We start from the raw sequence: 24,555 nt of genomic DNA, 5'->3' as shown, positions 1-24,555 counted from the left end.
TTTGAATCTGTACTTTTGTATCCTTTGCATAAATACCTAATAGTTCAATTGCTGGATTGTAGGATTGTTCTATCTTTAGTTTCTTTAGGAAACTCCATACTGTTTTCCAGAGTGACTGTACCAGTTTTCACTCCCACCAACAGGACAAGAGGGTCACCCTTGCTCTGCATCCTCACCAACACCTGTTGTTTCTTGTGTTGTTAATTTTAGCCATTCTGATAGGTGTGACATATCTCATTGTGGTTTTGATTTGTATTTCCCTGATGACGAGTGATGTTGAGCATCTTTTCATGTGTCTGTTAGCCCCTCTGGATGTCTTCATTGGAAAGGGTCTATTCATGTCTTCTGTCCATTTCTTAACTGGGTTGTTTGTTTTTTGGGTATTGAGTTTAATAAGTTCTTTAGAGATTTTGGATACTAACCCTTTATCAGATATGTCATTTGCGAATATCTTCTCCCATTCCACAGGCTGCCTTTTAGTTTTGTTGATTGTTTCCTTCACTGTGCAGAAGACTTTTTTCTGGATCAAGTCCCAATAGTTCATTTTTACTTTTCTTCACATGTCTAGTAAGAACTTGCTCTGGCCAAGGTCAAAGAGGTTTCTGCTCTTACAGTTCCTTTTCCTCCTTGTACTGTGCCGTCACAATATGCTGCTTTACCGAGCTAACATTTTTTTTATATCCACATCATTATTTTAGGGGACTCAATTTTATAATTTCCGTAGTTACACATTGTTTTATGATACTCCTTACCAGGTAGGTTTTGTTTGTTTGTTTTTGTTTTTTAATTTAATATGATAAAGTAGAAATTTTTTTTTAATTTTTTTTTTAACGTTTTATTTATTTTTGAGACAGAGAGAGACAGAGCATGAACAGGGGAGGGTCAGAGAGAGGGAGACACAGAATCTGAAACAGGCTCCAGGCTCTGAGCTGTCAGCACAGAGACCAATGTGGGGCTCGAACTCACGGACCGCGAGATCATGACCTGAGCCGAAGTCGGCCGCTTAACCGACTGAGCCACCCAGGTGCCGCATAAAGTAGAAATTCTTAAAGGAAAATGTTAGTCAGCATTTCTAGGGTAACAAAAGCCAGTGGTTGTTCTCATAGTGGATTACCAGTATATGCATTTCTCACTGTAGGTATGACTGTGTGTGTGTGTGTGTGTGTGTGTGTGTGTGTGTGTGTGTATTGATACATTTAGATAACATTTGTGTTGTTCAAATGATTGTTCATTTGCTGATTCCTAGTAAAAGAATTTATGTGGCTAAATGATTTTGATTAATGCCAACTACCAGATCATTGTTATAAGTATGCAATGATTGCATAAGCCCAAATATAAAAGTAAATCCAAAACAATAAAGCAGTCAAACCCCATGATCTGAAAAGATGTATGTAAATAGCCTTTGGCAGGGTAGTTTTATAATATTTTTTTTTTTAGCTCAATTGCTCTGTTCAAGTTACTGAACTAGTTAACCAGAAACATTAAGGTAAAAAATATTGAATAATTATTGAGTAATTTAAAGAATTAAGAAGAGGAAACTGAAACTGGGCTTCTTACTGTTTTTAGCCAAAGTGCCAGATTTGCTCATTAGACTCTTTTGAGTATTTGAGTCTGCTTTAGCTCTCTAGCTTCTAGCCATATTTAAGCCATTTCATTCCCATGTGTAGCATAACAATGTTCCAAGACCTCAAGTTAAAGAGACCTAAGAAATGTGCTATAATTTTTACCAGCATGAATTTAAGAGAAAGTTCTTAGAGACTGGAAGTGGTTTGAATTGTTTTTAGTGACTGTGTAGTATTTTTGCTTGTTTATTTTTGAAGCAAAAAAAAATTTTTTCTATTCAGTTAATGGCAGCTTACTTTAGAGAACTTTGGTGGGACTAAATATTCATTCGTAATTGATAAGATTTTTAGGAAAAAGATCATATAGAATTTGTAAAATAAATTAATTTGTTATATTTATTGCATCAGAAATTGATTCCAACTGACACTGAAAAATTACTACTTTTAAAGTTGACTTCTTCCTGCCTTTTTTGTTGTGTATTTATTAAACGTTTTCAGTTAGGCATTTAAGAAAATTCTTTTGTTTTCACACTGAGAGATCTGGTTAGCCTGAGGTCATTGTGCTGAAAGCTTTTGCAAGTTCATGAATAATAATCATAGTAGTCAGAAACACAGTCAAACAAAATATTTTAATGGTTAGTCTCATTAGAAGAAAGAGTAGACAGCCTAAGAACTTTGTTTAGGGAAGGAAATAAGGTTTCATTTCTCATAATTCCACACTTTATTTAAATGAAAAAATATAACCCTAGTAAGATTTTAGACTTTATGACTTCCACTGTATAGACTCTCTCAGTTGATTACATCCCATGGGATATATTTTCCAATAGGTGCCATCAATTATAGATAAGGTCTTTCCTTCAAATATGACATTACCATCTCTCAGTTGGCGGCCAACTGACAGATGTTATATGTATAATAGTGAAATTAGTTTTTAAAGGAGAGAGTCAAAAGAAGGAAGAGACTTATTACTCCATGAGAATAGAAAGATAGGGGGGAAATGTTTAACTTCTTGGGCTGCCTGTGTGGTTCAGTCGCCCTGGAGCCTGCTTCGGATTTTGTCTCTCCCTCTCTCTCTGCCCCTCCCCCACTCGTGCTCTGTCCCTCTCTCAAAAATAAATAAAAAAACCTCTTACAAATCATGTTTGGACTATTTTTAGACATAACTACATTTTTCTGTTTTTCCAGGTTTTAAATTATGGGAAGTCTGAGGGGAGGGAGAATTAGCAGGCATTTCATTATTATTTGTTTTTTTAAACACTTGGGTCACTTCTTTAAAATAGCTCTAACATATTTTTGAAGGATGACTTTCACAAAATTAACTTAAATGTGGAAGTCAACTTCTATTGAGGCTGAGAAGTGAAACAATTTTTTTTTCTCAATGGAACTAAATATTTATGACAACAAATAGCCAAGACTTCCTAGGACCTCCCTCTGACCAGTGCATGGTGAGGGACAAGGTAGGGGTTCAACAGACTGTTCACAACATTTTTTATTTTCACTGAATCTTCTGAGAAGAATCTGTACTCACTGTCTTCAATTCCTAACCTGTCCAACCTATTGCTCCCCCACTTCAGACCCCACTTCTGCTGAAGCAGCCTTGCTAACTAATTCCTACTCATCCTTCAAGATGCAAGATAGTAGCCAATTTGAGGAGTCTTTCTTTGTCCCTATGGCTAAGCTAAGAGTTTCTCTCTGAGTTCAAGGCAACTTGTACATACCTCTATTCTTGCACTTAACTGTAGTACAGAAAAATATGTTTTTGTCTGTCTTTGCTATTAGATAATAAGCTGCTCAAGGTCAGAGACTTTTTATTTGTCTCAATATTTACAGCACCTGGAAAAATGCCAAGGTCTTAAAGGTATTCAGTAAATCCTATTGAACTAACCTGACTTACGCTCAACTCACATTTTAGTGGAAGAGACATCTTGGCAACAAACAACTGAAAAATACAGAGGTCAGTGCCATATAGGATGTATGCACAAGGAGTTACAGGAGATGCCATACCTCATCCTCTTTGTGATGTCAAAAGTTAAACTGTGAGGACTGTTAAACTGTTAAAGTGGGTCCTAAGGCCTGAGTGACATTATGGCTCTCCATGCAGGAAAGAATAGGATCAAAAATAAAAGAACATAGAGAAAGTTGAACCTTATACTACACTCATTATTAATGATTTGCAGGACTCCATACCCTAGCTGATCATGTGCTTTTTCTCAGGGGCTTAGGTTGTTTCCCTGGAAACCAAGATTTCTGGTACCCTCCATTTTGGGGAAATACTCTGTTAGCTTATGTAGTCCATTTGTGCCACTTATCTACTTGCAACGACGCTCCATGTGGGAACGAATGCTTGGCCTCTTTGTGAATTGAAAATGACTGAACACACTTTTCTTGTTAAAATGGCATAGGCCATATGGTAGTCTGATAAGATGAAAGCCCTTTGTCTTTGCAGAGAGCCTATCTTCCCTTAAGATCAGTGATGGAGAGTCTTGTTTAATACTCTGCATCTAAAACCTTCAGTGGGCACAGAGGTTTCTACAAGGGAAGGATCAGCAGGCAGAATAATTTGGTAAGGAAGATCTGGCACAGAATACTTTGGCTAAGGTACTACTCCTAGAGGAGCAACACTTTGGGGTTAAGTAAGTAATTGGGTGCCTACAAAACACCCTGCCACTTTGACTAAATATATCCTGCTGTCAAAGAGGAGAAAGAAATGTGTCCTAGGAGCCAGAAGCTAAAAATGAGAATGATGATGGTCATGGAAAAGGTCTGTGAAGATTGGGGAAAAGGAGATAGAGCATCTGGAAGAAAAGTGGGAAAAGGCCTCTCCCTAGAAGGAATTATATTGCCCTTTGCAAACATTTATACAGTATCTTAGATTCACTATGAGGAATATGCAAGTTCTGTCTTTAAGAAGCTTACAGGCCAACTGGAGAATAACTTTGTACACCAATACCAGTCAATATAAGGCAATATAAGAATGGGAAAATGGACTACTGAAGAGAAAGGAAAAAAATATTTTCTTCTTAGAGATGCTTATCTCTGAAAGAAATGCTGAAGATAATTCCAGGGGAAATTAAAGAAGGACTGATTATCTTTAAAAAAAAAAAAAAAAGTTATCTGGGAACTCCAGGGAACTGGGACCCAACCATTATCTGTGGATCAGGTAGCTATCCCTGGAACTGTGCAGTCAGTGAGGGTTGATCTCAAAGGGAATTGAGGGGAGGTCTCAAAGCTTGACATCTTTTATAGGTTCCGTGGGATACTGTTAAATACAAATTTCAAAAGTAAATTTTAATGATATGCAAAAAAAAGAAAACAAGTATGATGCAATGTACCCTATTTCCAACATGCATGGAGCCCGGGGAACTTGTTCCAGTTTCTGTGTACAGGAGAATAGGCTGGTGCTCATTAAGAGTGACTTTAGTGGCACCTGGGTGGCTCAGTCGGTTGAGCTTCTGACTTTGGCTCAGGTCACAATCTCACTCAAGGTTAATGAGTTAAAGCCCCATGTTGGCTCCTTGCTGTTAGCACGGAGCCCAATTTGGATCCTATGTCTCCCTCCTTCTACCCCTCCCCTGCTCTTGCTTTCTCTCTCTCAAAAATAAACAGTTAAAAACAAAAAAGTAACTCTAGCCCAGGGCTCAAGGGGAACAAATTTATTTAAGCAAATATGGTAGAAAGCTTGAGACCTTCCTTCTCCTGGGAAGTCACGAAATAAACAGACGACGACTTTTGGCCAGTGCTCTTAAACTATGTGCACCAAAGGGCTCCACTCCCCCAAAAAGGGGCCACAGAGCTGCTTTTTGGGTAAGACCCCTAACATCTGCAACTTTCCTATAGAAAGCATCTTTGTTTAGACATCATCCTTGCCTGCTTTTTTGATCTTTAAATAATAAACAGGAGAAAACCATTCCTTTGTTCCAAATAAGGCAAAGATAAGTAGAGATTGGCTACAGACCACCATTTCTGACACAATAAAAGGGGCCGGAGAATAGCCCCACTGTCCCCCTGGCCCACCTTGCTGAAAGCATTACCCAACTGCCTCTCTGGAAGAGGGGCTATGGATTGCTGGCAAAACCTCAGGATCATTTGCTCTACTGAGCAATCTACCTTCAGATTGACAGCAGAAAGTAGTAGAGGAAAATCTGAATACTGACTGGCATTGCATTTGATGAGGATAAAGGGCTGAGGGAAACCCTATAACCAGTTCCATCTCTTGGTGTCTTGCAGTTTTCATCTTACTAAAGAATCAGACTATGATGTAACTCAGAGGAAAAGTATCTCATTTTGGCAGATCTGCTGTACCACTTCTGCTTATTCACAGTGAAAAACATATTTTTAAGAAAACATGAAATGCAGAAGTGAAAACTATCTTAAAGCAAATAATTTTAAATAAAAATAAGGTGAAGGTTGAATCCTCATTTTAAATGATTTTAATTTTACGAATATTATGTTCCAACTCAAAAAAGAATATTGCACAATGTTTTTATATCACAATTATTCTTTTTCTCACTCTCTAGTGAGACTTGGATAAACATGGTTGACTTTGGAAATGACACAAAGAGAACACCTTAGTTGGCTAAATAATTTCAATAACCTTTGAAGAACTGAAAGCAAGATATTACATTCATATAAAAGACAAGTAGATACCCATAAATTCACTTGGCTGGAGTGAAAAATAACAAACTTCTCATGTACTTAATAAAACTTAAAGGATACAAAATTGATAATGCTGTGAAAATATAATGTAACACCAAAATTTTTCAATGTACTTTTTTGCTTTCGTAAATCCATTAATTAAACTGCAAGACTTGTAAGAATATCTGATCACAATGTAAGCCTCTTACAATGGAGAGGCTGACATCTGATATTTTTTAAACAAAATCTAAATAAATACAATCTGCACTGGTAAAAATAACAAAATCTGTGAATGGTAAGGCAAAATTACCTAAACGATATAAATGAAAAAACAACACCAAAAAATAAATGTATTATGTGATGACACCTATAAACATTTCTATTCAAATTTATTAATCTATAACATTTTCCCTATGTATCATATGTTTCCCTATGTTATCATATAGTTATGGAGTAAATGTTGACAATGTAAGACAATAAAATACTAGTGGTCACTAAACACTAATTTCAGGAAAATTTCCTAATTTTTATGAATTTATTACAATAATTTTTATTGTTTTCCTCTTTGCCTTCTAATTAGTATCTTTAGCAGGAGCTTAGCACTGGAGTCCAAGGGGGGTTGTATGCCTCAGGTGCCAGTTGTGGGATTTTTTAAACTTCCATTTTGCATTGTTGTTATTTTAGAATTGTTCCTCATCAGATTCATAACACACCCAACTTTTGCTGTTTTTTATTCACTTCCAGGAAAATTCAACCACAGCAAAAAGAGAAAGAACAAAATATTGTCTGAAATTGTCAAAATATTGACAAAATATTGTCTGATATTATCAAAATATTGTCTGTCATTTTGTCTGATCCAACATTTACTCTTGCTCTACCACTGGTTTTTAGAACCTGTGAATTATTTCAATAGTGCTAGTGTCTTTTTTAATGCTTAAGCTAGGTATTCCACATCATGAATTTTTTTTTTATGGTTGTCCTAAGAGACAATTAATTCTTCACATTTTGTGAACATTCTAGGCATCTATCATCTGGAAAATTTATCCACTGTCTGCAGAACATACCTCAAAAAATCTCTACAGAAGATACCTCAAAAAATGCTCTTATCAAAAAAAAGGGGGTAAAATAATGGGTAGTTCAATTGTTGCACTTTAAACTGGAATCATTTCAGAAAATACAATTCTTCCATTCAAAACTGATTATCTTTCATATTGATGATTGGAGATTTACTTACAATGAAAGATATAGAAATTATGTGAGTCTAGGATGGTTCCAGGGTTGCACGTGGAGGCAATTTTTTCAATTGGATGTGGATATTGGGATAAGACTATTTATGATCTTATTTGTTTATTCATTAGATAAGGATACAACTAGTTGGTGGTTTCACTTTTCTGTTAATTTTTAATATTTTTTTATTTCAGAACAATTTTTGTATTAATTTTTATTAGTTTTACTCATCTGTCACTCAGATTCCATTTAGGTTTGCACAGAGGACTTGATCACAGCATGAGCAGAAAAGGTCTCAGCATCCATCTAAGTGACTCTGATCGCACCACCATACTTTGCATCGCAAATACCAAATTTTATTATAAAGTCAAGAGAAATTAAAACTTCAGATCCAGGTGAATTACTTGTAATATTTTAAATTCCAGAGGTAGTCTCATTCTCTAGCCTTTTCACTGTTAGCTTAATAAAATTCCTGCAAGTTGAGAAAAAGTTATTGCTTCAAATGCTAATTTGTGATATATCAGAATATTTTGCCATCAGAAGTATAACCATGGGCAAATAGGTAACTTAACTGTGTGTCAAAAAAAGATAACAATACAAGATAAAACCCTTTTCTAATTGAAAATGCCTTTACAGTTCAGAAACATTTTCAGAAAACAAAATTCCTAGCAACAGTTTTTAAAATCTTCACACATACACACTCTAGTTTGCTTAATCGTTAATCAAAAGCTCTGAAGGATATGTGATACTTTCACAATCATTCAAGCTAGGACAAGCCTACCATAGCATTTCTTTTACTTACAAAAATCAAACTAATTTTACATAAAATATAATTTAATTTATAATATCTACCAAATATGATTGCTAATTCCACAAAGTATACCTTAAAACCTTCCAAAGGTACCTAGGGGGAAGAAGTCAAATTAATTTTTCTATTCCAGGGACTCATTGTGGACTCACCTCTATGGGCTTATAACCTGGATACAACCTGTCAACCAGAGAAATGAGCCAACAGTGTTGTTTGCGTGGTTTTTAGGTATTCATGTGACACTGGGAAGCATTCTTTCTTTAATCTCAGTAGAGTTACATGATATATGATTTCTACATTCAGAAACTAGTATGTCAATTCTTCATTTACCTTTAAAGTTATCTTTTTAAACACCTTATTGAAAACATATCCACGTTAGCAAAGTCTTTTTTTAAAAACCTTTGTTATTAGGGTTTCAAGTAGACTTTAGATGCACATTTTTCCATAAACCTAAATTCGACAGCAGCTCTGACACTGAGATTTGAGTAAAGCACATTGTGCTTTTATCTTTAAAGAATATATTCTGCAACCTATATGCAGTTATGAAAAAATATCTAAATCCTACCTATCGAGAAGAAAAAATGTTATCTATCATGAGATTTCTCTTACCATTTTTTTAAAAGATGCAGACATTACCTAGGTCATTTTTTATTTTTCGGGCTTTCATTTGGGCAGACTGTGAGAAATATCTTGATATCACAGTCCTTAATATAAGTCTTGTATATATAAGCAAATAATGAAAACAGAAATATAATTGAACTGTCAGTCAAAGCAATTCCCATAACGCTTACTGGTTAAACTTACATATCTCCTTTTATTAATTTGTTCCGTATGAAATTCAATTCATCCAGGGGTTTTGGCACAGAACACTAGAAAGAGCAACTTTTAAAACTGGCTCTAGGTATTTAAAATTAAACTCTTAAATCAGCGTTATTACTGTGGAGCCATGATCAGACACAGTATTGTATGGCAATAATAAAATCTCTTCTAGAATCTCCTGCTTCTATTTTATGTTTTGAATTTACCCCCAGGAAATATATAGAGTGTTGTACTTTCTTTTCCTTCAGAAAAATAACAAATTGATAAAGGAAAATAATTATAGGTTTCCATTTTGAATGCACCAGTACCAATACTTTGAATAACTGACAGTGTATTCTACAGGTATATGTGCCATAGACTACGAAAAAGGAAACACTTTAGGAAAAAAATCACATTACAGAGTATATTATAAAAATAAATTACATAGCATGTGCCCATGGACGTGAAAGCTTTACAAAAGGCAGAGAAATTTATTTTGACACAAAGAGTGAATTGCTCTTGCTACCTATTTTCATATTATCAGCAATGCCATTTTCAGCTTTTACATTATATCTTCAAAAAAAAAATCACTGGAAGTAGAAAATTATTCCCAGTAGTGATCAGTAGCACAGAGGACCTTAGTGATGATGAAGGGCTGTAGAAATACTATTCATTCAACAGGGATTCAGAGGAAGTACACACACCCAGTATGTGCTTGGTTTACCATTTCATCTGGAGTTCATTCGTAACTGGTGAATGACGATGCTTTCTATAAAGAGAAGAAAGACAGTATTTTAAATTAAACTGAAAACTCAGTAGTTTATGTGGGATCAATACTACATTATCTCACTTAAAGACTAGATGTTAAACAACAAAACAAACAAAAACAGATACATGAGCCCAATAGCTTCTCCTGCAGTTCTTTACTAGTCTTGGGTAATTTCTTTATATTGACATATGTGCTTTACCTCCAAAATTCTCAAAGCCTTTTAGAAACTATGTCTAATATTCTAATAATATTAGGTTGATTTTACCGCCAGGAAAGAACTGAACACAAAGATATTAATTACTGCATATAAGCCCCATGCTGGGAAGCTAGACTATTTTCCAGAAATAACTATACTCCTCTAGCCATACGTTTTCTTCTTTTTTTTTTTTTTTTTTGTAATGTTTACTTATTTTTGAGAGGAAGAGAGACAGAGTGTGAGTGGGGGAGGGGCAGAGAGAGAGAGGGAAACACAGAATCTGAAGCAGTCTCCAGGCTCTGAGCTGTAAGGACAGAACCCTACACAGGACTCGAACTCATGAACTGCAAGATCATGAGCTAAAGTTGGACTCTCCACGAACTGAGCCACCCAGGCACCCCCATACTCTTTCTAATCTGAGCAATATTCACATATTTTTTACTTCTTTTTTTTATGTGTGTGGATTTGAGTTTTAATAAGGAAATAGTCATTATCTACTCCTAAGAAGTCACTAAACACAGACAACTCACATTTGTCTTGGACTACTTCTTTTTGCAAAGTTATGTATATGCTTTTAAATCTAGATTCATTCTTATAAGGGTAAAAAAAATAGCTTGAGATAGTACCAGCCATGTTATGGGTGTGTGAGCCGAAGTCAGACGCTCAACCAACTGAGCCACCCAGGTGCCCCCAAGGATTGCTTATTAGGCACTACTATGTGTCCATCGCTGTGCTAAGCATGGAACTATATAAGTGATCAAAATGAGAGAGAGTCCTGCCATTTGCTGAGATTATAAAGAACAGAGTAAAGAAATAACTAAGCTTCAAATGGTTCCTTCACCTGAAATATGTAATACCTCCCTGTCAGCATATGGCAGTGTGGTAAGCTTAGAAACTAATGTCAGGGTTAGTCAATGACAAGGACATTTTCATCTATTATTTTCACTTTAATATCAAATAATTAATATTTACATTTTATTTTTACTTAAGTAGTTAACATCTAAGTAAACATTAATTAAAGCACATTATATCATAGACCTATAGATTTGTGCTAATTATATACAGTGGAGGATCCTTTGTCAAAAAGTTTAATTTGATTTTATTAACTTGACTTCATGCTGACCACTAGATGGAGATATTCCCATTCCTTCCCTCAACCTTTCGATTTGAATTTGGGATAAAACAGATGGGAAAGCAAAGTAGAACGAAATCAATAAAAGTTTTATATATTTAATAATATTTAGCAATGAAGGCTTTGTAATGCTTTTAAGACCCACATATGATTTTTCACAATGAGAAACCCTTAAAAATCATCTCATTTTTCTCATTGGAAAATTGCTCTATCTCTAAATTTTTTCAATGCCTAAAAATATATTGAAATCTTCATCCAAAAACTAAAAGCACTAGTTAAAATACCATGCAGTCAAAAATCAGGATCTAAGGTTCAAATTCTATTTCTCACTCAACACTTTTTCCTTTTTAAAATTTCTGTAGTTTTCAAAGAGTGAAAAGACAGATCTCAAGTCTCCCTAAAAGAATTAAAGTATCTGGCCCATTTTCCTCCCTTAGGAAAGCATGGAGAACTTAAATTTAAAAGAGTGAAATCCAGAATTGTTATTATCCTAGATGTGATTTAGAACGGGCATGTCTTTGTTTCCTCACCACAAAATGAGGGTATTAGAGATCATCACTAAAGTCCTTTGCAGTGTAAATATTTTGTGTTACTAGAATACCTTCTCTCACCTTGAGTGTGCAAACCTCAAAATTCCTAGAGTTGCCTTAATCTTAACATTTTGCAATCCTCATCATAATAATAGCTTTGCAGAATTAGAATTTTCAGAATTCGGAATTTTCAGTAATTGGTGAAAATACATATGGCAAAAGGGTCCATACATAGAAGAAACAATGTCTTGGTTGGACCATTACATTTTATTATTACATTTAAATTAGCAAACTAACAATCCCGCATGATATATATACTAACGCTATTAATCAGTCTGCTTTCTAAAACGACTATCTTAAAAATACTTGACAATGCTAAGTAACAGTTTATTTTATTCTACTTTAATAATAAAAGAGGATATTTTATTTTTATATACATAAGCTTTATTTAAAGGAATACAATCAAGCCCAAGTTATTTTGTTTTATACACATGAAAACAGTTCATCTTGTTTCTAGAGATAGTGAAAAAATATCTATATAATAGAAGCTCTATGAATTGAAATGTACTAAACATATTTATTAAATCTACATCTGCTTATTATCTGTTTTCCCCAAGTCTGTAAACTGACTCAGAAAATAATCACCCTGCCACTACAGCAAATTGTGAGAGATAAAAACATGTTACTTCTCCCTCTCTCTCTCTCTCTTTCTGCCTCTCCCATGTTCTCTCTCTTTCTCTCTCTCAAAATAAATAAATAAACTTTAAAAAGAAATGTTGCTTTAAGCCAGTAGATTTTGAGGTGACTCATTACACAGCAAAACTATCTGGTGCATACAGAGTCCTTGGTTGTCAGCAAAAAAAAAAAAAAAAAAAAATGCTTTAGGGATGATGCCATTATTTATGGTTGTTTTTTTTTTTTAAAGGACAGAGTTTCAAGTCTTTCCTTGGCTTTTTTTATGGTTCAGTACAATAAAATAATGATATAAATTTTACTGAAGTTACAAAGTCAGTGAGCAAATCTTATTCCATTTCCTGCTTGTCTTCATTTCATCTCAGAATTAGACCCAAATACAGGTCATTTGGGGCCTCTGAAGTAACCTGAGTAAAATCAGGTATAATTCTTCAATAAGGTTTCTCTTTTTACAGACACCATTTTTCTGACATTAGTAATTTGTAGAGAATATAATAGACAGGTTGAGACCAAAGGCCATAGTTAATTTCTACTTCTATCGCAAACTCAAAATAGCAAAGTACTTAAATTTAGGGCCTTCTGATGTGCCAACAGTTAATAACATCATTTCCTTTTTCCTAATTGGAAGAAGGAGAAAACTGTAAATCTTAATCAGCATACACACATGGGGACATTGGATTTTTATGTATTTTTGACATTAACAGCTTACCAAAAGCCCTTACAGACACTTTCCTCTGTATGTTTCTTTCAAGTGTTATCTTGATGTGTTCTCAGGTAACACATTAATACATTATTTGTAATTATGATATTATTGTGAAAAGATGTTTCACAATAACATGAATTCATAACATGAACACACCAGCTATTAGATGATGTCCATGGAAAGGAAGTTCAACATATTATCAATTCCTAATTACACTTGATCTTACTCTTCATGCTCCTTGGGTGGTAATCCCAAACTACTGGCCAGCCAAATGACTTGAGATTCAAAGTTATATATGCAAGATGGGATTTGGGGAGAAGTTTGGGGGAGACTCTCTCTTGAGTGCTAGAGTGTGGCAACATGGCAAAAAATTGCAAGTTTGTTTCTTCCCAGGAGAGCTCCTTGGCTGTGGAGTAGGAAAGATGTATTCCCTGGAAAGTCAATGTCTTCCTCCCAAGCAGTACATATGTTTATACTCTGCCAAACTCTCTGCAAGGGGACACTTGAGCTCTGAATTTTAAAAGTCTATTCTAGTAAATGAGACAAGATCGCTTTAATAGATAGCCTCTAAGTTCACACACTAAAGACTAAGATAGAAGTTCAATTTATAGCAGGACTTTCTCTCTGCAAAGGAGAGCTGCTTTATCCACAGGAAACTGCACACCAAATTACTACAGAAAACATTTCCTCTTGGATTTTGCTTCAGTTTGGCTGGCTTATGACCTGTTTCCCTTGTTTCATGGCTCCCTACTCCCTGTGGGCTCTGCCTAAAGGGCAATGCACAGGCTTAGGGCTGTGCTGTTCTTCCTCTCCACTAGGACCCAACACCAGCTTTAACATGCTGTCTGCAGAGTGATTTATTCACCTAAAAAATGTCCTAGAACTTTTAGATATTGTTTTCTAAAGTGCCTAGATATTGTTTTCTTTTAAGGTTCTCATTTTAATAAACTATTTCAGTATTCATTCCTGTTATTATCACATTCAGAAATTAATCAGAGTTCTGAGAAAACATCTGTTTTAAATAGGAAGTCCAATAAACTTCCTCTGTTGACTTGGACTTGTATTCCTTCTTTTCTTTTGGATTCAGCTCAGCTAATTAAAAATACTTCTGCTAATCAGTTCTGTCATTTGCTTGAGGAAACTTTTGAACCAGATGAAATACACTCCCTTGGGGTTTCTCAACCATCTAATAGTTTATTTGCTTCCTTCCAAAACATTTCCCACTCCATCATCAGCCCAAACCATCCCCTTACCTCTCCAGTTGCAGAGTTACCAATATCAGTTATGACTGGTAACTTCTTTTTTAGGCAACTTAATCCTTATCTCTCACATAGTTTACTATTTCTAGATACAAGTAAATTGGAAATAATTATCTCACATATAACATTAACTATAAGTCAAAGTTCAATGGTGGAAAATAAGCATTTGAGTTAAGATTGCTTATGTTCTACCTTTTTGGACACAAATGCTAAATGCCTAGGTTGATCTCAGTCTATAGCTGGTCACAGAATAGCATAGAAAATAATATTATATGTGAAACTTGGGAATGGCCTGTGCTTTTTAGATAAGGACAACAATATTTATCAAAGTACTCTTATGGAAACTTTGACACATACAGCTTCTACGTAGCTATCTCAATATCTCAGAATCCTTTGGCCATATTATTTTGGCCTAGTGAGTGTGGATGTTTTAGTCTATATATGAAAACATACTTCGCTCACCTGAGGTTGTTTCTTGTATGAAATAATGAATAATGCACGGAAAACCTGGCACCATCACTAATAAGATGGTTGGATGCCTCTAAACCTTGGAATTTTTTTGTTTTGTTCTTGGTTTTGATTTTGTTTCCATCTTTAATCATAAAGATAATTATCTTCTTGACCTCTAAAGTCTGGTTCCACTATTACCAGCACTTGATTTTGCAATTCTATCATACATATATAACATTAGCACAAGTAGAAAGGCCAAAACTACATTTACCAGATAAGCAATTATTTATTAGTTCTTAGGAAAAGTGCTATGGTAAAATGTTTTAAGTTGCTTGCTAAATAGTGAAGCCTATCATTTGACTATAAGGAGGAATGCCAGAATCATAAATGGTTATAGCTAAATGTTAAACCATAAGCTAAAGTAAGGCAATTTGCCAAAGGTCACACAACCTTACTCTGATCTCCAGGTTTTCAGGTCTATATCAGGTATCTAGTCCATTGTTCAGCAATCCACTTTCTCTGGGTGTTCACCTTAATATCTATCCTAAATCTAAATCCTGCCTATTGGTAATGTTGTTTGGTCCTTTAAAACAAGAGCCTCTCCTGACCTATTTTAGAAGGTCCTTCATGAACCTGAAGAGCGTGACAAATCACCTGAAAATTTCTCTTCCCAGAAGTGTCTTTCATGTGCCTCTGGGAGAGTTCAAGAGGGTGAGGAAAGAGCAACTTGTAATTCATTCAAGTATCTGTCTATGTGAGAAAGCTCTCAGTGCTCCTAAGTTCTCCACATGTAGTGTGATGGCTTCAGAGATGACAACTCCCCAGTCCAGGATCCCTGGCTGTTCTGCACCCATTATGGGCCTATCATGACTTTGAAGGGAAATAGACATAACTCACACTACCCAGAATGGCAGTACCTGAATTTCCTCTAATTTCACCATCTCTTTATGTCCATGTTCTCACGCATGATTTGTCAGGACCCTCCACATTCTCACAGGTTTGCGTTGCAGACAAAGGCAGGAAGCGAGAACACCTCTTTCTTCTGCAACTTCCAGCCATCCTTCAACTTCTGGTTTTCTTTCTCTACAGTAAAGTGCCAAGTTTTTTACGAAGTGGACAGGCTTTAAAACCCAGGTTAGATTCTGAAATAATGGCTTGTCTTTCTAGTAGAGGCAATGTTTTTAAAAGAAATTTTAAACAGAGATGGCCACAACCACCAGAAGGAAAAGTAGGGAGAAGGGACAAATTGAACAAGTCAAGGAAAGGTGGACTGGCCTGGTATACAAGCCATTCTGTCCAGCTGGGGAACAGGAGTCCAGGCAAGGGAAAGGGAAGGGGAGGGATGCTCAAAGATCAGGGAGGGATAGAGCCGGGTTGCAGAGAGCCTCAAGGGCCATATGGAGTTGTTGGCATTGTGTTCTTTAGGTAATGAGGAGCCTTTGGAGGGTTTTCAAATAGAGGAGTGATATGATCAACTTGAACTTTGGAAAACAAAATGAAAAATGAATCTGAGAGTTTTGAAGCTAGAGATTTTGAGACCAGTTAGGGGCACATTGGAGGAATCCAGATGAGAAGTAATTAAAACCTCAATTTAGGCAGTAGCAGGGGAAATGGAGATGTGAGTCCAGCTGATAGAAGTGATAGGGGATCAGACTGTGAGAGACTTGCTGAATGAGTCTACTTGATGGTTGTGGGAGAAGAAGGCTAGAATGGCTACCAGGTTTCTTGTGTGGGCGACTGAGTGGATCAGGATATCCCTTCTGAAATGCAGAATAGTAAGGAGAAGAAGACTTGGAAGAAGGATGGAGGAGGTGTTGAGAATTGCTTTTTTTTTTTTTTTTTTTTTTTTTTTTTTTAAGCTTTAGTTATTTTTGAGAGAGAGAGAGAGAGCTCAAGCAGGGGAGGAGCAGAAAAAGAGGAGGACAGAGGATCCATAGCAGGTTCCTCACTGAGAGCAGCAAGTCTGATGGGGGGCTTGAATTAATGAACCATGAGATCATGACCTGGACCGAAGATGGACACTCGACCGAATGAGCCACCCAGGTACCCCAAGAATTGTTTCCAAACAAATTAACTTGGAGATATATAGTACAATGTTAGATAAGCATTTGGAGATAGAGGATTGGTAGCCATCAACATATGGGTGATTAACTGAAGCCATGGGAGTGCATAAAATAACCAGAATGAGCATGTATTGTAGGAAATTGGGAGAGATAAGGAAAACAATGATATTTAGATTGTATGCATAAAATAAAGAGCCAGAAAAAGAGACTGAGGTGGAGTGGTCAGAGAGATCAAAGGAAAACCAAAAGAGATTAGATGTCTTAGTCATCTGACCAGAACCCAAGGTTTATTTTTCTAGGAAAAAAACCAAAAACTAACCTAGGAAGTTCTAGACCTACGCATATGAAGAGAAGCATAGACTAAATGCAAGGGAATAAAAATGTTTGCACACTTTACTGTGAGATTCTTCATCTCACCTTCCCTGATCTATTCCCAGAATACATGTAGCCTGCCCCAAGAAGGTTACCGAGGGATTTTTTTTCTTCAAAAACTACTGGAAGATGTACAGTTGACCCTTGATCAATACAAGTTTAAACTGTGCAGGTCCACTTCTATGTGTATTTTTGTTCATAAATACAGTACAATACTATAAATGTATTTGATCTTCCTTATGATTTTCTTAATATTTTCTTGTCTCTTATTGTAAGGATACGATATATAATACATGTAACATATGAAATATGTATTAATTGACTGGTTATGCAATTGGTAAGGCTTCCAGCCAACTGTAGGCTATTAGTAATTAAGTTTCTGGGGAGTCAAAAGTTACACTGCACTAGAGGTCAATGCCATTAACTCCTATATTTTTCAAGGATCAACTGTACTTCAATAGATAGATATGCAGATAGACGTGTAAGCAAAATGCTAAGAAAAAATGCAGGAAACAGGATTCAACTCAGGCAAAAGAACAATAGGACAATAGCATAACCTGGCCTAGAGCATGACCAATCCAAGGCTAAGTAGGGAAGCAGAGAGCTAAACTAGGAAACTAACGGGCTGAACTAGGAAAGCCCCAAGGCAAAATTAAGAAACCTATGTGTTTAAGTGTTTGGAAAAATCATTGATAGGTGTTTGGCAGATCTATAGGAGCATTTTAAAAAAAGATACATAGAAAACAAAGTAGATGAAAAATTAAAATAATTATCCTATTGATGGGTGAAAAGTGGCAAGAGAAAGGAAACACAAGCATAGTATACTATATGCCTCACCAGGGAACAATATTTATTTATTTATTTATTTATTTACAGATTTTATTTTTAGGCAATCTCTACACCCAACATGGGGCTCGAACTCACAACCCTGAGATCAAGAGTCATGAGTTCTGCCAGTCAGTTGCCCCAAAAGGGAACAGTGTTTAAATTTACACTGTAAACATATAAATACATAAACATATAAATGCTGACTGATAATTTATCAAAAAATTCGTGTTGTAATCATACTGGGAGGATGGGGAAAAAGGACAGAGGTGACATACGAGAGCATCCTCAACCATCAAAGTAATAATGGGAAGACAGAAAATAATGTCTAAATTGACAAAGAATACAAGTATATTATTTAGAAATATGTAGATAAACACCAGAAAAACAGCTAAGAGTTAGAAATGATGTTTTCCAGGGAGTAAAACTGAGGGAAAAGGGGAGTGAGATAAGGAAGAATGGTTTTAATTTTCTTTTAGTGCTGATAGTTTAACCTTGTATATGAATTACCTTTTTTTAAATGTTTATTTGTTTTTGAGAGAGAGAGAGAGAGAGAGAGAGAGAGTATGCACTCAAGTGAGTGGAGGAGGTGCAGAGAGAGAAGGAGAGGGAGAATCCCAAGCAGGCTCCTCTCTGTCAGCACAGAGCTGGAACCCATACACTGTGAGATCATGACTTGAGCCGAAATCAAGTCAGATGCTTAACCAACTGAGTAACCCAGGTGCCCCTGTATATGAATTATACTAGTAAAATTTTTAAAAGAGGGACACCTGGGTGGCTCAGTCAGTTAAGCATCAGACTTCAGCTCAGGTCGTGATCTTACAGTTTAGTGAGTTCAAGCCCCATGTTGGGCTCTCCACAGTCAGCACAGAGCCTGCTTTGATCCCTTGTCCCCTTCTCTTTCTGCTCCTCCCCAGCTCATTCTCTCTCTCTCTCTCTCTCTCTCTCTCTCTCTCTCTCTCTCTCTCTCTCAAAATAAATAAATAAACTTTTAAACATTTTTTAAAGGAGTTGGAGCACCTGGTGGCTCTGTCAGTTAAGCGTCCAATGCTTGATTTCAGCCCAGGTCATGATCTCACAGTTCATGAGTTCAAGCCCCACATCAGGCTCTGCGCTGACAGTGCAAAGCCTGCTTGGGATTCTCTCTCTCCCTCTCTCTCTACCCCTCCCCTGCTCTCTCTCTCTCCTCTCTCTCTCTCTCTCTCTCTCTCCCTGTTTCTCAAAATAAATTAATTAATTAAAAAAAAGAGTTAAGGAATAAATGGAAATGTGGAGGTGGAGGCAGAAAAGGTTGAGTGTTTGGTCTATGGCTTAACTGGGCAGAAAGGAGACAGGGCAGCAGCTATAGAGGACTGCATGGCTGAAGGAAGAATTGTGCTCCAATGGAAGAGTCCAGAGCATATTTATATCCTGTGCGGAAGTAGCAGGTAAAAAGGAGAAACTGAAACAGCAGAGGATGAGGACATAACCAACAATGAAACCCTAGAGGAGGTTGTGGAGGGGAAACCCTGAATTCTATCTGGGTTGGGGAAAATTTGGAATTGTGTGCTCCTGTTTACTGGGAAGCCCCCTCTGTGTCCATCCTTCTCTCTGCCCTCCAACCTCCCACATAAGCGCAGTCTTCTTATCTAACATCCCTGGGTTTTTCTGATCAGGGAAGTCTCATGCTTTCCTCAGTGTTCTAAACCTATGAGGAAATGAGAAATTCAAATCTTTGTACATCTTATATTCTTGGATATGTTTTCATTTCCCTGCAACTATACTCTTCCCACATGACACATCAAAGCCATTCTTTCACTTCTTTCTTGAAGACATTCAAGTAAGAGATCTAGTAAGACCGGCTGTTAATGAATACGCTAAAACCTCTGGAGTCTGGTTGCTACCCATTAACTTGCCCTCACTGAAAATGTAACAAAATTACCAGCAGAAACTGAATGAGTCTGTTTAAGCAAGTGACCTAGACAGAAAGGTCATTTTCAAGAAATGATAAATACCCTTAGGGCCATGTCCCATACAGGAACATGTCTTTAAAAAAATTTTTTTTAATGTTTATTTTTGAGAGAGAGAGAGAGAGAGACAGAGCACAAGCAGGGGAGGGTCAGAGAGAGGGAGACACAGAATCTGAAGCAGGTTCCAGGTTCTGCGCTGTCAACATAGAGCCCGACACAGGGCTCGGACCCACGAACTGCAAGATCATGACCTGAGCCGAAGCCTGATGCCCAATGGATTGAACCATGCAGGCGCCCCAGGAACATTTCTTATACCATGCATGCTAAATGGCCACCATCATAGCGTGCTGAAATAGTCAACCCATAAAAACTATTCTCTGGAGGGGAAGACCAGTGCTTCCTGTGTAGCTGTGCAGATTGTGCCCTGCACAACCCCAGGGGGAGCCATCACACTCCCTCCATCCCTAGGGTGGGACCTGCACAGCAGCTGTACACAGCAGCCTTGGTGAGGCCCTGGATCAATACTGTGTTCCAGGACAGGGAAAAGACTCTAACCTTTTAATCCCATTCATTCTTATAAAAGCCCATCAAGTTGCACTGTAAAAACATTATCCTCACAAATGGAAGCTGGAATTGGAGTGCATTTAATCCTCTACTTCCTATTCTCAGTGGATTTCATTTCTAATATGTGGCTTAAAACAAAGCTATCCTGGGGCGCCTGGGTGGTTCAGTCGGTTAAGCGTCCGACTTCAGCTCAGGTCACGATCTCGCGGTCCGTGAGTTCGAACCCCGCGGCGGGCTCTGGGCTGATGGCTCGGAGCCTGGAGCCTGCTTCCAATTCTGTGTCTCCCTCTCTGCCCCTCCCCCATTCATGCTCTGTCTCTCTCTGTCTCAAAAAGAAATAAAACGTTAAAAAAAATTAAAAAAAAAAAACAAAACAAAAAACAAAGCTATCCAATAAATGTAGAATTGGTTCTAAAATAGGGGCGCCTGGGTGACTCAGTCGGTTAAGCGTCTGACTCCGGCTCAGGTCATGGTCTCATGGTTTGTGAGTTCAAGCCCCACGTCAGGCTCCTGGAGCCTGCTTCGGATTCTGTGTCTCCCTGTCTCTCTCTCTCTCTCTCTCTCTCTGCCCCTCCTCTCTCTCTCTCAAAAATAAGTAAACATTAAAAAAATAAATAAATAAAATAAAATTACGAAGAAACACTGCCATGGCTGCTCTTTACCATTTCTTAAAAGTGAATGTGCTGTTCTGCCAAGTTTTCCTAGCAGTTGTACTTTGTAGATGACTCTATTCCAGCATCCAGATGTATAAACATCCTGTACCTGCACTGCTAAGCCTTTCAGGGCACTCTCCCTGCAGATGGCAGGTATGGACTTCCAGGCAGGAATGAAATAGGCAGGAATGAAATAAGCATGGTATGAGTGGGTAAAAGCAAAAAACAGCATCGGTGACAATAGATTATAATAAAAATCATTGGAGAATGACAGGTAGAGTCAGAAGTAATATAATGTCTCAGTTTTCATTTTTGACACCATTTGTTCACAGTAACACTAAATACCCTAAATGCCAAAGAAGCATTTCAAAAAAGAGTGAATATCCTTTTTTTCTTTCCTCAAAGGGGTGGTTGTGCACTTTATAAAAGGGGAAAATTTCCTTTTAAGAAAATACAAGTCAGTATTGGAAATGGAAAGATATCTTGTTTAAACTTGTTAAAAATTACATTAAAAAATTTTTGTTAATGTTTGTTTATTTCTGAGACAGAGAGAGACAGAACATGAGTGGGGGAGGGGCAGAGAAAGAGGGAGACAAAGAATCTGAGGCAGGCTCCAGGCTCTGAACTATCAGCACAGAGCCCGACGCGGGACTCGAACTCACAAACCGCGAGTTCATGACCTGAGCTGAAGTCGGACGCTTAATCGACTGAGCCACCCAGGCGCCCCCCAAAAATCACATTTTTTAAAGTTTATTTATTTACTTTGAGAGAGAAAGAAGGCTTGAGTGTGCAAGCAGGAGAGGGGCAGAGAGAGAGAGAAGTAGAGAGAGAATCATCCCAAGCAAGCTCCACACTGTGCTGTCAGTGTGGAGGCCACCAGGGGCTGGGTCTCAGGAACCATGAGATCATAACCTGAGCAAATATCAAGAGTCAGACCTTTAACCAACCAAGCCACCCAGGTGCCCCTCAAAATCTCATTTTATAAAATCATTTTTCTCAGTCTCTCTCCTGCTACCTTGAAATCCCATTATTATGGCATGTTAGTATGGTTACTCAACATCTTTTAATACATATGCTGAGAACTGATAAGCTACAGGCAATAAGATACCTGATTAAAAAGAATATGGGGGCACCTGGGTGGCTTAGTCAGTTACGCATCCGACTCTTGATTTTGGCTCTGGTCGTGATCCAGGGTTGTGGGATCAAGCCCCATGTTGGGCTCTGTGCTGACAGTGCAGATTCTCTCTCTCTCTCTCCCTCTCTTTCTCTCTGCTCCTCTCCCACTTGTGCTCTCTCTCAAAATAAATAAACATTAAAAAATGTATGAATTCTGTGAGGCATCTACCGCCATCATATACAATTCAAGTCCAAGTTCTGCAAGAGATAGGAAATTGGTATGGAAAGAACTCAAAGAAGAGCCTCTTTATTATGAAGCATGATGATTTAATGATAAAAGCTAATCAAATATCTTTTTTAAAAAAATCTATCTTTCCCCAAATATCAACAGCAGGGATTATACAAATAATTTTGGAACCCTCACAATTCAGAAGTGGAAAAATAACAACCTGTAACTTTATAGTTATTGTATTTTTATAAAGTTCACTCAATTGGCTTAAAAATTTTGGCAAAGGTGCTGCCTACATGAGACCTCAGATGCTAAGCTGCGGATTATTAGCCTTGAGCTCATTTGTGGTTATTTGACCAGGAAGCACAATGTCCACTTTAATAACATGGTTAATCCTCTCACAAAGACACCTGGCATTTTGCATTCACATAGTTTCATGCTTATTAAAACATGCTTGAAATTAATGAAAATAATACAAATATAAGTAAAACTGACAGGAATAATAATTCATTTCATCACACCACACACACACACACACACACACACACACACCACAATCATGAACTGGTTCTATATTTGCAAGTAAAGTCCACATTCAACTGAGGAAAATATTTGAATTCAATTAAGCTGTGCATGATGTCATTTTTTTTTCTTGGCATTAGTGTATCACAATTACTTTCTTCTATTTTCTATCCATTACAACCTCTGTTGAGGTTGTAATGGATAGAAGGGCCATTTGGCAGCTCTATTCAAACTGCTCCACAATTTAAATCAATTGCACACTTGAATAGAGCATGAGTTTGACATTAGTGGTTCTAAAATTATCATTTCTAAAATTCTGGGAATGTTTTGGAGATGGCCAAAACCTCTTTAGTACACACAGACACACACAAATAAGTAAAACTCTGTTTTTAGGATTCCATATTTCATTTTCATTTTATTTCATATTCAAATTATTTCCTGAAATCATCCCAGAGGCTTTAGTTTTGCAAAACTTTAGAGGTCCAGGCCCTGTGAGAGCTAGGAGGTGTTTTTTCCAGCACATGAAGCAAATTCGGATCTGATAGAGGCAAATGACAATTGTTAAACTATTTCCTATTTCATAATAGAATTTCTGAAAAATCAATTATTGTGGAGATAGGCCTATTAAATCTGATTTACAATTAGGAAATATGGGATCTGTCTTTGGAGATGATGAGATCCAGCTCACATATCTTACTGACAAAGAGACTGAGGCTCAGATGGATTAACTGGTGGGTCCACTTTCTAGAAGCAAAAATGGGACTAGAAGTCAGGCCCTGCCTCAGGCCCAGCATCCTCAACAAAGCACACAGCAAACTGTAGTTCTGCTGGTTAGTTCTTTTCTCTAGCATCAAAACAAATTTACAAAATAGGAAACACACATGGCTATTAGTCGATTATTTTATAAACAAGATATTTAAAACTTGTTAGTACATGTAGAGAGTTGGCACAAACAGACGAAGGTCCGTTTTCACGGCAGCAGTAGCATCTGCACAACATACCCCCTCAGCCACTGCCCTCAGCCCTTCCCCCCTCCAAGAGAGGTAGCGCTGCCGGCTGCCGATTTCTTCAGCTCTATTTTCATAGACTGAGTCTCAGCTCGAGGCTCGAATTTGGTCAGATTTCCTGCTCCTGGGGCTGCCACTACTGGCTTTCCTGCTTTCATACCTTTTGACATAGGAATGCGGGTGGGTGTAGGTCGCTGGGATGACCCGTCTTGTCCTGACTGTAAGAGAGAAAATATAGAGACACAGGGAGATACTGGTGAGTTTCCACCTGGATTTGCCGTCAACCTGAGCATTAGCAAGACAGGAATGCCCACAGATGACACACCCCCCCCCCCCAGATAAAATGGTTAGAAATTTGGAGTTGGGGTCTAATCCACTCTGATTGCCTCCCTTTTCCATGTCCTGAAACACCTACGCCAAACTTCCTTCTCTTCTCAAGCCTCTGACCCACTTCCTCTATCTACCCTTCCAGAAGTGACCTTAACTCCTATTT

At 37.3% G+C, this 24,555-nt stretch overlaps 1 protein-coding gene across 4 annotated transcripts in view; it reads right to left on the bottom strand.

The window, feature by feature from the left end:
• Nucleotides 1–5,974: 5,974 nt before the first annotated feature.
• The window catches only part of FILIP1 (filamin A interacting protein 1), a 187,983-nt gene continuing 169,402 nt past the window's right edge, over nt 5,975–24,555 (bottom strand). For 2 of the 4 annotated variants that reach the window (XM_019442680.2, XM_019442681.2), the window contains exons 6-7: nt 24,057–24,280; nt 5,975–9,799 (exon numbers count right to left, since the gene is read on the bottom strand). In XM_019442680.2, the coding sequence (XP_019298225.1) occupies nt 24,074–24,280 (207 nt within the window). In that variant the 3' untranslated portion in view covers nt 5,975–9,799; nt 24,057–24,073. Of the gene's footprint in view, nt 9,800–23,441; nt 24,281–24,555 lie in introns of those variants that run through there. The other 2 variants (XM_019442682.2, XM_053904716.1) reach the window with 2 other exon arrangements.

The sequence above is a fragment of the Panthera pardus genome, unplaced genomic scaffold (genome assembly GCF_024362965.1).
Source record: "Panthera pardus isolate Hobbes unplaced genomic scaffold, ASM2436296v1 HiC_scaffold_17, whole genome shotgun sequence".
Taxonomy (NCBI): Eukaryota; Metazoa; Chordata; class Mammalia; order Carnivora; family Felidae; genus Panthera; species Panthera pardus.
The sequence above is the reverse complement of the archived record's forward strand: the minus strand, read 5'-3'. Positions and strand labels throughout refer to the sequence as shown.